We start from the raw sequence: 14256 nt of genomic DNA, 5'->3' as shown, positions 1-14256 counted from the left end.
GCCCGCCCGCGGTTCTGGGGGGCGGGCGAGGACCGGTTCCCTTCAGGGAGCTACGGAGCCCGGCGTCCTCCATCCCTTCGCTGGCTCCGCACTTTGTGCCGGGGCATCGCTGTAGAGGAGCGACCCCCTGCACACACCCACACCCGCTGGGGTTGGTTTTAGGCCCAAGTGCCGCGGGGAGAGGAGGTTCCTTTCCTTTTTTCTTTTTAAATTAAACCTTCAACTTAAGTTTTTGAAATTGTACCCGCGTGGTCTCGTGATCCGGCTTGTACAAGTCTCGACTGCATTTTACCCCGATCTGCGGGGGCATTTGTGCTTTTTTTCCCTCCCTAGTGGACTTCAGGCTGTTGATGAACTGACAGGATCATGAGGCACAAAACCAAAAATAAGTTCCAGACTTAGAGAAAAAGAAGAAAAAGTTACTTTGGAGGAGCTGTTCCTTCTTTATCTAGGCAAGCACAGGTTGAAATTTTGACGATTTAGGAGATTGGTGTTTGTTTTTAAATAAAATTATAAACAGATACCGAGACATACGTAAAGTTTTTATGATGCAGTTTAGGAGCTTGAGGCCGATTTTTATATACCAGGCATTCTCTGTAATGATTGTTTCTTGCACAAGCTTAGTCTGTTGGTTAATAGTTGTACAACATTTATTTTTATGAATGCCAGTTGAGTCCTTTTTGATGCTTAAGTGTAAAAAAGATTTTTGAACCAAGCGTTCTTTAATGCACAAAAATAACTTAAGGAATGTAGGCTAATGCATTTAGTTTTTTCAGTCCTTTCCTTTTGGAAGGACTTGATTTCTTTTTTTCATTTTCTTTTTTTAATCCTCACCTAAGGACATGCTTACTGATTTTTAAAGAGAGGGGAAGGAGGGAAGGAAAGAAACATTTATGTGACAGGTAAGTTTATTATCGATTGCCTCTCCAATGTGCCCCAAGCAGGACGGAACCCACAACCCAGACATGTGCCCTGACCGGGAATTGAACCTCAGACTTTTTGCTTTTCAGGATGATGCCCAATCAACTGAGCCACAGGGCAGAACTTGATTTCTTGTAGTTTCTTCTTGCTTCTCTATAGAGGAGGAAGTGCCTGTGTGTGGATATCATTTAATTTCATTTCTTTTTGAGTACTCCTTTAATTGATACTTTATATGATAATCTTATTATACTTTATAGGATAATCTCATTCTTGTTGGAGAGCAGTTTGTGACTTTTGAGTGTTTACATATAAAGGGACCTGGAAAGTGAGTCCATGCTGTAAGAAGGCTTTTGAAATTTAACTTTAGCATCTTGGAGATGAATGGGTCTTGGACAGGTTCAGTTTTTATTTTTTCTTTCTTTTTAAAAATATTTATTTTTATAGGGAAGGGAAGGGAGAGAGGAAGAGAGAGGGAAAAACATCAACGTGTGTTTGCCTCTCGCATACCCCCCAACTGGGAGCCTGGCCAGCAACCCAGGCATGTGCCCTGACTGGGAATCGAACCAGCTACCATTTGGTTAACAGGCTGGCACTTAATCCACTGAACCACACCAGCCAGGGTGAGGTTCAGGCTTTCCTACCTGCTTTGCCATGTGGTCTTAGAAAATTGAGGTTGACACAGTGTAAATGATGAGTGTCAGGAGTAGAATCCAGTGCTTTTCCTACCACATCTCTGTATGTTAAAAAAAAAACAAAAAACAAAAACGGGTCCTGACCAGTGTGGCTCAGTTAGTTGGGCGTCATCTGAAAAGCGAAAGGTTGGAGGTTCAATTCCCAGTCAGGGCACATGCCTGAGTTGAGGGTTTGGTTCCCCGTCTGGTTAGAGTGTGTATGATCGATGTTTCTCTCACATCAGTGTTTCCCTCTCTTTGTCCCTTCCCTTCCCTCTAAAAATAAGTAAGTAAATATAAATTAAAAAAATATATACAATGCTACCCCTTCCTTTTAATAATGTCACTTTTGTGTCAGTTTGTGGTGTAAGGTCCATTTTAGGGTGGGGTGGGAGTGGTAATCAGGTTCTTTTTCTTGTCCTGTTTTAGGACTTTTGTATTGCTTTGGAGAAGTAGTCTAGCTCTATTTAAAAGAGCATTATTCTAAAGGTGCTTGACTTAAAAAAAAAAAAAACCAAAACATTGGTGGAGTAGAAGAATTGTGAGAATCTGCCATATCCTTTTCAAATGTCATTCAGATATCTTTTGAGCAGTTGATGGGTTACTCACACTGTTATCAGATGTTAATTTTTCAGGTCTGATGTTAAAGGAGCATAAGAGAGAAGTTCTGAGTCTGTAATAGGTACTGAGCCATGTGAAAATGGCTGTAGCTACCTAACTTAGAACTGGCAGCACAGGCTTTTTTATATTTACTGAAATAATTGAAATATAGTTATGTATATGAAGAGTTTCTTTTAATGATGACAGTTGAAAACTGAAGCCTGAAACTTCTTTTAAAAAGTATTTTAAAAATTAATTTTATTTTATTTTATTTTTTTTGTACCCCCCTCCCCCCTCTAAAAATTAATTTTAAAGAGAGGAAGGGAGGGAGAGAGAAACATCGATTTTTGTTATTCCAGTTATTTATGCATTCATTGGTTGAGTTTTTTAAAGATTTTATTTATTTATTTTTAGAGAAAGGGGAAAGAGGAAGAAAGAAAGGAAGAGAAACATCTTTCAGTTGCCTCTGGCATGTAACTGGTGACCTTTCTGTTCACAGGCTGGTGCTCAGTCCACTGAGCCACACTGGCCAGGGCTCATGGGTTGTCTGTGCCATATCTGGGGAGTGCACCTGTAACCTTGCTGTATTGGGACAATGCTCTAACCAACTTAGCTACTTGGCCAGCGTTAAAGCCTAAAACTTTTAAAGTGGTATATGTTTAATAAAAATGTTCATTAAAAAAAATTGCCATACCAGTACTTATTGAACCCTTTTAACAGAGAAATTCTTTATTTTTTTAAAAGAGATTTTATTTATTTTTAGAGAGAGAGGGAAAGAGAGGGAGGAAGAGGGAGAGAAAAATCGAGAAAGAAACATCAATTGATTGCCTCACACATCCCCAACTGGGAACTGGGCCTAAAACCCAGGCATGTGCCCTGATCCGGAACTGAACCTGCAACCTTTTGGTTTGCAGGCTGGCGCTTAATGCACCCAGCCTGGAACAGGGGAATTCTTAAATTGTGTTACATATTGGAGGGAAATTGCTCACTTGGGAATGTCTACAAGTAGAAGCACTTTAAGGATGGTTTTAAACAATTGTATTGTGTGGTTAGCAGGTTGGCATAGTTCTTTATTAGGCTGTTAGAGATTTTATAGAGAACAAGTATGTGGTTGGGTAACAGCTGCATTTGAAATACTGTTATTTCTAGTTCTTAATTTATATTTATAATTATGTTTGTAATAGGAATTGATACTTTAGTTTTCTCCTAACTACTGCTTTTTGATTGTATGTATATGCCATAACAAATTTATATGTTTTATTGACTTAAAGCTGTGAAAGTGTTAAAGGCATTATTGTACATCTTTATTAAACTTACAGTTGTAGTTGTGAATGATGCACACATTTAATGACTAGATGTTATATATTGATGACTATGTTTATTGTACTGTGTCTTTGAATCTGTGCTACATTACTCCCTAGGGTAGTACTATAGGCAGGATTCTAGATCTTATTTGGAAAATTTCACTTAATCAGAATCAATTCTTAAGTTTTTTTTTTCTTTTATTGATTTTAGAGAGAGGGAAAAGGAGGAAGAAGGAGAGGGAGAGGATCATTGATGTGATAGAGCTCGATTGGTTGCCTCTTGCATATGCCCCTACTGGGGACCAAACCCATTATCCAGGCATGTGCCCTGATGGGGAATCAAATCCATGACCTTCCGGTTTCCGTGATGACACTCCAACTGAGTCATACTGGCCAGGGCTATCAGAATCAATTCTTTTCTTTTTTAAAAATTAATTAATTTGTTTGTTTACTTATTTATTTTTTGAGAGAGGGGAAAGGAGAAAGAGAGGGAGAGAAACATCACTGTGTGGTTGCCTCTCATTCGCGCCCCCAACTGGGGACCTGCCGTGCAACCTAGTTACGTGCCCTGATTGGGAATCGAACCAGTGACACTTGGTTCGCAGGCCAATGCTCAATCCAATGAGCCACACCAGCCAGGGTCAGAATCAATTCTTGATGTGATTATTTGACAATAGGATGTTACATTGACTGTATTTAAAGTCAAGATGGATTTTAAGGAGGAAATGATCCTATAAACAGCCTGTTAGATTAATATTTTTGTTGTATTTAATTATACGAGTGTCTAAACCCTAGAAACAGCTGGTTAATAACTTTTTGCTGGTGTAATAAGGAAGGCCTATTAGAATATGGCCAGAATAGATTGAATTGCATAGAAAAACATTACTAGAGCATGTTTTAAGACTCAGAGTTAGGTTGTTGCAGGACTGGATTTTATTGGACAGTGAAATACTGAGCTTTTATGTTGATTTTCATAATTTAATTTCTTTAACTTGTTATACCACATAAGAGTTATTTTTAACTTAATTACAAACTGGTCCAAAGAAAAAATAGGATAAAAAGCAAATCATAATGCTTTGTCATCTCATTTAGAACTCTTAGGGTTATAGCAAGCTGCGTTTATTTAACCTTCATACTTTTGTGGACCACTTCCTTTCAGGCTATCAAGTAATTTATTGAAAGAAACAATCCTTACAAGGCTAAAAAGAACAAAGAAGCAGCATACTGTGGTGAGGAGGTAGCCCTTGAACTCATGGAAAAGTAGATGCTTAATGAGATAGTCTAGAACTTGAAAAATATCTTATCATTTATAGCTTACACGACCTTTGGAGAATTGCTTTGACATTTTCTTTGCAATTATATATATGTGTAGCAGTCCGTGGAACATAAAAACCTCAATTGGTACTTGCTCTAGGTGCTTATTTGAGAGTGAGTGACTTATTTTGGTAATCTAAAATCTGAAATAGGATTTAGAGGCAGCTGACTCAGTAGCATTCTAGTTGGCTTTTTTGCCTATCATTTTCATTTTTTTCTCTTGCTTGCTTTTAACATAAGTGAAAGTAATAACCAGAACAAAATTGCAACCTTAAAAATACCCAGTGTTAGGCGTTGTTGTAGGAATTTTAGTTTTAGACTTTTGAAATTAATTTTGATAAATAATTAAGGATTTGTGTTATTGTCAGAGGTCATTCATATCTAGATATATAAACCTTAGGTTTACAGTGTTGTCCTGTTAGAAATCTAATGTGAGCCACGTGGAATTAAAATTTTTCTTGTGGTTACATTTGAAATAAATGTAAGTGGGTGAAAAAAAGGAGAGACACATTTTTCTTATTCCAAGACCCAGGCTGAAGGAGTGGTCCCATTCTGCATGTGCTTTGCTAGTGGCAGAAATAGCATGAGGAAACCATAATTGCTTTTTATGCTTCTTCCTGGAGGTGGGATCTATCACATCTGCTCACATCTATTGGTCAAAGCAAATCATATGGCCAAGCCCAGCATTCATAGGGAGGGGGAATTCTTTCTCTTTTTAAATATTTTATTTATTTGGAAGGGAGGAAGAAAGAGCGGGAGAGAGAAATCTATGTGTGAGAGATACATCAGTTGGTTGCCTCTCACACACCCCCAACGTGGCCCGCAACCCAGACATGTACTCTGACTGGGAATTGAACTGGCCACCTTTCAGTTAGGAGGTTTGCACTCAGTCCACTGAGCCATATAAGCCAGGGCACTTTAAAAAAAAAATTCTCACCTGAGCACATGTTCATTGATGAGAGAGACAAGAGACAGATGATGCTCCAACCAACTGAGCCACCTGGCCAGGGCTATTTTCCTCTTCACCTGAGGTATTGCAAACCACATGGCAGTGGCTGGAGATGTACTCTTATGGAGGGAGGTGAATATTTGGAAAGAATTCAATCTACCATATTTCAGGGTTTCAGGGGCTGTATTTTGGGGAAAGTAACTTTTAAGTTGAGATCTGAAGGATGATTATAATTTAGTTAGATGAAGAAAAGAAAGTTTTTTGAAGAGTTTGTGAATTTGGAAGTTTTTTGATTTAAAAAAATTGAAGATGGCTGGAGTGAAGAAGTGGGAATGGAGGTGGAGTTTCTTAGTAGTGAGATACAGAAAAGGGTTGCATCACACCAGTCCTTGTAAGATATGTTGAGGAGTTTGGACGTTGCCTTAAATTTAGTGGAGGCTATTGAAAAATTTGAACAGGAAAGAAGCAGGCGTTTAGGAAGATCACTGTGGCTGCAGTGTTGAAAATGGATCTGCTACTAACCTAGTGAAGTGGTCATTAGATAATGTAGCCAATAGATAATGGTGGTCTGAATAAATTTACTAGTCCTTGATGTGGAGAGAAGTACAATAGATGGCTCTCAGAAATAAATTTTTATAGATTGGACAGAATTTGGTGATTGATTGGGAAGGAGTCAAGGATAATAATTTGGTTGTCACTTGGTTAGTGGTGTCATTCTCTGATATAGAGAACCCCAGAAGAGGAGCAAGTGTTTGTTTCTTTTTTTGGCTGGGAATGGAGGATAGGAAATGAAATGTTTAGTTTAGATGTTCTTATATAGAGTTGCATATATTCAAATAGAGATCTCTATATTACTAGTGTGTATGTGGGCCTGGAGTTCAGAGAGAGAAGACTGAGATGGTTGATAGGAATGATTAGTGTCTAGATTGTGGTTGAAGTAATGGACATGGATGTTGTTACCCAGGCTAAGATTGCTATACTGATAACAGTGATTTTCAAAGGAGGTTGGGAAAGATATGTATCAGGGTAGAAGGGACTTTAGTTGTTTGAAAAACTGCAAGTCATTAGTATTTGGTATTTAAATTTATTTTGTCTGAAAAAAGTTTCCCCCTTTTTTCTTAAAATAATAATCACCAAATCTTAATAAAATGTTTGGCGGAGTGACTTTTCAGTACTGTTTGAGTCACAGGATTGCTTTCATGTGTAGGAACGTGTTTGCATTTCAGGGGGCCTGAGAGCAAATGAGATTTATAAAGTAATCAGAAGAAGAAATGGGTTTAAAAACAAACGGCATTGAGAAAAAAGGATGTTAGGGTGAGAAGCACAAAGGACCAGAGAAGAAGAGGATTACCTGTGAGGCTAATTAAAAATTTTGGCTGGGTCAGAATGAGTATCAGGCTCTGGATTTAGTTAATGGCTCTGTTATTGAAGAGAAAGGACTGAATTGAGAAATAATGTGAGTGCTTGCAGTTTGGGACTGAAAAAATGAAGATGATTTTCTGATTTCTGATTTGGGCACTAGGGCCATTCAGTGAGACTGAAAATATCTATTAAGGAGCAATTTTGGGAGGATGAGGTATGGTTAATAAGAATTTAATTTAGTCCTGGCTGGTGTGGCTCAGTGGATTGAATGCCGGCTTGCAAACCAAAAGGCTGTGGTTTGGTTCCCTGTTAGGGCACATGCCTAGGTTGAGGGGCAGGTTGCCGGCTGAGGGCGTGTGAGAGGCAGTCAGTCAGTGTATCTTACACATCGATGTTTCTCTCCTACTCTTTCTCCCTCCTTTCTGTCTCTAAAAATAAATACATAAAATCTTAAGGAAAAAAAAAAAGAATTAAGTTTAGCATTGGCCAGTGTGGTTCAGTTGGTTGGGTCAGTTGGTCAGCAAAGTCAAAGGTCTGCTCATATGTCTGGGTTGTGGGTTTGGTCCATGATCAGGGTATGTATAAGTGGCACCCGATGTTGTTCTTCCTCCCTTCCTTCCCCTCGCTCTAAAATAATAAATAAATAAACAAAATCTTAAAAAAAAATTTAGTTTAGAAAAAGTTGGATTTGAGGTATCACTGAGGCATCCAGTTGATACCAGTATGTTCACTATATGGGTCTAGATTAAGGAGAATGGACTGGCACATCTACTTTTAAAAATAACTAATTAAAAAAACTACAATTTTTTTGTTTAGGATATATCTGCTAATATCATTTACATTCTCTGTGGCTACTCAGTGAATTTATTCAGTGTAGCTAAATAACTAATAAAATATTAAACTTTTTGTATGTTTAAATAAATCCATTTATTGATTGTCTACCTCCCCTCCCCCAGTGCAAAAAGGCAAACAAAAACAAAACAAATCCATCTTGTTGATTAGCTAGTTATGATAATAGAAGCCATGCTGTTGCTATTTTTCTCTATACTTTAGTCCCCCCTTTCCACAGGGAATTCGTTCCAAGACCTCCAGTGGATGTCTTGAGAAAGTATCGGAATACTGAAACAGTACCAAACTAGGTCTGTCAAGAAAATGTCCAGCCATTGTTAATATAACAAGAATGCTTTATGCGACATCTATGTAACCTGGCAGCCAAAGAGGGTGGACTGGAACTTGCATGCATGAACAGTGACGACTTCACTGTACTAGTCAATGGGGGCATAGATGCCATTGAGTGAGCAGTGTGGCTGGCGCATTTAAAATGACTGAGTAGAGCATTGAATTTTTATCAAATTTTATGTTAAGCTTGAACATTCCTCTGCGGAAACTATTCAGATGATTAAGAAGACAGCAGCTACGGGCATCTGGTGATAGGCAGCTTCATCATGACAGGGCTCCTGCTCATGCATCACATCTTGTGCAGAGTTTTTTGGCGGAACATCAAATCACCCAGGTGACTTAGCTCCCCTACAGGCCAGATTTGGCACCCTGCGGCTTCTGGCTTTTCCCAAAACTAAAATCACTTTTGAAAGGGAAGAAATTTCTGATCATTGTTGAGATTCAGGAAAATATGATGGGGAAGCTGATGGTGATTGGGAGAACTGTGTGAGGTCCCAAGGTGCCTACTTTGAAGGGGACTGAGGCGCCATTTTCCTATGTACAGTGCTGCTTATATCTTTTTCAATAAATGCCTTTTTCATATTACATAGCTGGATACCTTCTGGACAGACCTCTTGTATGATATGTTTTTTTCTTTACACATATACCTCTGATAAAGTTTAAGGCTTCTCTTTGGCACTGAATTGCCAGCAGTACTCCTGTTGTGCTTTGAGGCCATTATTAAGTAAAATAAAAGTTATTTGAACCCAAGCACAGCAATAACTATGATGGTCCATCTGATAACAGAGATAGCTACTAAGTGACTAATGTGCCTGAATATACTGGACAAAGGGATGGTTCAGGGAGTGGGATATTTATTTCTGGAATTTTCCATTTAATATTTTTGAATCAGATTGATTGGCTAGCTGAAACTGGAAAGCAAAACTGCAGCTGACGGGGACCTACATAGGTTTTTGTAAGTTTTCAGTGATTGGATATACATAACTTTGTATGGAAGTCCGACTCTTAGTTTTTACTTTTACTGTATTTCGTTTAATCCTTTAAATATTAGCTCCACCCCCTGCCCTGGCTGGTGTGGTTCAGTGGATTGGGCACAGGCCTGAGAACCTGGGGGGTCACTGGTTTGATTCACAGGTGGGGTACATACTTACGTTGTGGGCTGGGTCCCGGGCTGGGGCACGTGAATGGTAACCACACATTGATGTTATCTCTCCCTCTCTTCCCCTCTCTCTAAATAAATAAAAAATTAAAATAAAAAGAAAATAGCTCCACCCCCAGTGAGGAAAATAGACTTGTTGCTTTGTTTCTGTCAGATTTGGGAAATTACGTGAGAGAAGGTCTTTTTACTATTGGCTAAAATTGTTATTTTGGATTACCTCTGGATTTGTGCCTGTTGTCTTTTTATTAATCATAACCCTGGGAAACCAAGAATCTTCATATATTAAAAAGGAATTACTGCCCTGACCAGTGTGGCTCAGTTGGTTGGGTGCTGTCCTGCAAAGCGAAAGGCCGCCAGTTTGCTCCCAGGTCAGGACACATTCCTGGGTTGTGGATCAGCTCCCTTGTTGAGGCCTGTATGAGAAGCAACCGATCAGTGTTTCTCTCTCACATCAGTATTTCTCTTCCTTTTTTTCTCCCTTCCTTCCCCTCTCTTTACAAATAAATAAAATTTTTTAGGGATTACTTGTTTAGTTGTGAGATAATATTATGGAGGGAGCTATTTAAATACTTTATTTCAACAACTATAAAGTCGCTTGAAAGGTGCAGAGATTTGCAGCAAATTCTCTACTTGTGGTGTCAGTTTATTTTCTTCCATAGCATCTGCTACTGTGCGTAAAAGTATATTAGCTACTTGTCATTTGAATTTGAATTTGAATGTGGCTGGTTGATAGGCAATTCCAGTTGGGATGTTGTGGAAAGTTACCATATATATGGCACTAACTTAAGATCTCCTCTTTTTTTATCTCTCACGATGATTAGTAACAGTGACTGGAACAATGACTGGTAAATGATTTGTGAATGTATTTATCAAGACTGGGTAAATATTATATCTATTATTTTTAGGACTTTATGGAATTTTTCAAACCCTAAGAATCAACAGGTGTTCCTAAAGGTAGACTGGAAGGCTTTTAGTAAATAGATCACTAGCAGATGCACAAGGTTATTTCAAACTACCTGTGAGACTGGTCTGTTGAGTCATTTCATCTTACTGTGGAACTGCTTCTTAAACTTGATGACCATCTGAGTTGTGTAATAATTACACATAACTTGAATTCTTCTTAATGACTTTTTGTTTTATTTTGCCTTTTTTTTTCCTTACGAATTTTTACTACTGTGTGAGTCTTGTGAAATGAAACTTGGGTGAATTGAAGGAATCACATTTATACTATAAAATATTAGTTTTTTATTTATTTAAAAATTTGTTGATTTTTAGAGAAAAAACATCAATTTGTTGTTCCACTTATTTTTAAGATTTTATTATTTATTTTTTCAGAGCGAGGGGGAAGGAGGGAGGAAGAGAGGGAGAGAGACATTGATGTGAGAGAGAAACATGAGTCAGTTGCCTTGACCAGGACCAAACCACAATCCAGGCGTGTGTCCTGACTAGGAATCCAACTGGTGACCTTTTGCTTTGTGGAATGACACCCAACCAACTGTGCCACACCAGTCAGGGCCCACTTATTTTTGCACTCATTAGTTGATTCTTGTATGTGCCCTGACCAGGGATAGAATCTGCAACCTTGGTTTATAGGAACGACTCTAACCAACTGAGCTAGCTACCTGGCCAGGCCTAAAGGTGTTAATGTTTTATTTGTCAAACATGACAGACCATTCTGATCATACTTCAGTCTTAACCATCTCGTTTGGATTTGCCAATTGAAAACTGACTTTAATTTTTATCTTCTCATGCTGTACATCATAGAAAGAATACTATAGATTTTTTTCCTATTTATGATAAATATTTTATGGGTATGGATTAGTTGTGTCTTGCTTGAATATTGTTTTCCTGAGCCACTGCTAACAGAGAATATGAAGCCCGCTTGGAAAGGTACAGTGAGCGCATTTGGACATGTAAGAGTACTGGAAGTAGTCAGCTAACCCACAAAGAGGCCTGGGAGGAGGAACAGGAAGTTGCTGAACTGTAAGTAATATAAACATTGCTTTTCTAGCACCATCATCACATTATTAGGAAAGAGGGGATAGTAACTGTAAAGCAATGTTTGTATTAAAATTTATGGGGCATAAATTGGAATACATAACATTAGTATACTGTATTGGTGTTTAAATATCCTTGCCTAGTGATATTTAGCTGGTAACAAAGTATGTGGAATATATAGTTATGTATATACTTATTTAGGTATCTACCAGGCTAAAAAGTGTTCTTGCTCTGTACTTTTATCTTGTAAATATTTTGAAAATGTTCTGAGGAACAGAAATGAATATGATCCAGAAGTTAACATGGATGTAGCAAATAAGCGAAAAGTTTTTCTTAATTTCGTGGTCATTTGAAATTTGAGATAGTATGTACAGCGGCTATCAAAGATAGAGACTTCCAAGACCGTTTATCTAAGTGGGGTTGTTGAATGAAGAGTCTTAAAAAGTCCTGTCTATATTTAGAGTGCCTGCTTATCTGGGTATTCTCTCAAAAAAAATACTCAGAATTTGAGCAGTAGAAATATGCAAAAGATAAATAGAAACTATGGATGATAAAGGACTTGGGAATTTGGAATAGAAGCTTTTTCTGTGGACTTCTCATTGGCTTGTCTTGATAGCAGATAAGCAGAGAGCACATAATTCTGCTCTTTTGCTTGTGTAATAACACTGGGTTTAGTTGAGATTTAGGTTCTAGTTATGGCTCCAGTACTAATAATTAGTCAAGTTTGTTAACCTGGTGCCTGTTTCTTCTTTGCTTGGGTCACTTACATCGTTCTGTTTTAATTAGTGCTGTATATGTCATTTTTAGTGTACTAGACCAGGGGTTGGCCACCCTTTTCTGTAAAATGTCTGTTAGTAAATATTTTAGGGTTTGTGGGCCATATGGTTTTTGTTTCAGCTATTCAATTCTGAAATTGTACAGTGCAAACAGCCACGAATAATAATACATAAATGAGTGAGAATGTTCCAATAAAATTTTACTTAAAAAAACTGGTAGTGGGCTTGATTTGGCCCATGGTGGATTGTTGCTGCCTCCTATAGTAGCCTATAGACTAATTGAGGGCAGCTCTCATATTTTACTTATTCTTGAGTTGGTTATAGTACCTAGGCACAATCCTCTGTACTACTACATAAGTACTATTTGCTCTTTGCAAATAGAGATAATACTACTTTCCCTGCCTGTGTTTTTGGGGCAAAAAAGAGACTAATCTAGAGCTTTGGGGGGAAATTTCATGGGACTTCATGAAGATGCTGATATTTGAAGGATAGTTTGTGCCAAATTATAGAAGACAAGATGAGACATTTATATTTAATTCAGTGAATAGTGGGAGGACAGCAATAATTTTGAACAGAAGAAATACAAATTACAGTTTTGATGATTGAAGTCAGCTTAGAGAAGATTAATCCAGAAGCAGTGTGTAGGATGTTAGAGAAGGAAGAGGCAGGTGTGAAGTCTAGCCAGGTAGTGTTCAGGTGGGGAATCATGGTATTATTGTGAATAGAAAGAATGAGGTGGATTCTCTTTAATTCTTTCTGAAAAGAGGGTTGTTTTTGGCCGTATCTTTGGAAAACCACTACATACTTTGTCCTTAATACACATTAGTGTATTAGAGATTTTTCAGAAGACCTGTAGTAAAGAAACTTTAGCTTGGTTTAATCTTGAGGGTTTCAAACTTATTTGACCTCAGAACTGATGACATCAGAGGGAAGTTCTGAAGAACACACTTGGGGAATGTTTTATGTGATTTGATAGTTTGTAGAATATAGTGGGTAGTGGGAGGAATTGCTGAAAAAGACAGTGTGGTTTTACAACTTTTATTTAGAATAGAAAATTTTTTTCCTGATTATAAAAGTAATGCATACTTGTTATAAGAATGTAAATAATACAGAGTTAGTAAAATAATCTGAACATCATTGTCCAACTTTACTTCTCAGAAATAACCACAGCCAATGAAGTTTTAAGTCAAGTGACTGAGAGACTTAATGGAAAGAGAGTGAATTTATAGGGGCCAAGAAAAGTCTCATGAAATTGAGCAAGTCTGAGGACATCTGGGAAGGATGATTAAGCTGAGAGGAGGGGAGGACAGCAGGGAGAGGACAAAGGTAATAGCCTTAACAGGGCAGGGAGACTAGAATCTTGCTGATTATGACTAAGGAATAGCAGATAATTTGGTGTGTTAATTAATTGTAAGGCAGTATGATAAGAGATTTTAAGCAGTCAGTTGGTGGAACATCTGTAGAACAGCAGAGAGTGATTGAGAATATTGTAATATGAAAATAAACGTAATACTTGCATCTGCCTGCATGATCTCATGCCTGATTCTCCCCTTTGCCCACAGCACAAATATTAAACTGTGGGGTAAGGGAGGTAAAAGGGGACTAAATAATAATGGGGAAAAAAATACAATAAAGATTAAATTAAAAAAAAAAAACCAAACACATAGTAAACTCTCGTTAGAATTGGAATCTACTATCCATTAAGGTTGCTCCCTATTTTCTGCTACCATCAAGAATCCAGCAATTAATATCTTTGTGCACATGTGATAGTTTTGATAATTGTTGTCAAATTGCTTTCCAAAAGAGTCGAAACATAGGTTATCAGCAGTGTATGAGTGGATATGAAAACAAAATTATTTTATGTTAGTTTATTAAGTGAAAAGTGGTACATCAAGGGTTTTGAAGTTCAAGTCATGGTTCTAACATGTTAACTCTTTCTTATTTATTTTCCTTATCCATAATATGAAAATTCTAGGTACCTCATAAGGTATTATGAGAACTAAATGAATGAATGCATATAAAA

General features: G+C 37.7%; 1 protein-coding gene across 1 annotated transcript in view; it reads left to right on the top strand.

Annotated features, from left to right (window-relative positions):
* Window positions 1-14256, top strand: part of BAZ1B (bromodomain adjacent to zinc finger domain 1B) — a 78220-nt gene that overhangs the window by 420 nt on the left and 63544 nt on the right. The window contains exon 2 of the mRNA XM_090276870.1: window positions 11326-11442. Within this exon, the coding sequence (XP_090132996.1) occupies window positions 11326-11442 (117 nt within the window). The remainder of the gene's footprint in view (window positions 1-11325; window positions 11443-14256) is intronic.

The sequence above is a fragment of the Furipterus horrens genome, unplaced genomic scaffold, assembly GCF_987537825.1.
Source record: "Furipterus horrens unplaced genomic scaffold, mFurHor1.1.pri manual_scaffold_5, whole genome shotgun sequence".
Taxonomy (NCBI): Eukaryota; Metazoa; Chordata; class Mammalia; order Chiroptera; family Furipteridae; genus Furipterus; species Furipterus horrens.
The sequence above is the reverse complement of the archived record's forward strand: the minus strand, read 5'-3'. Positions and strand labels throughout refer to the sequence as shown.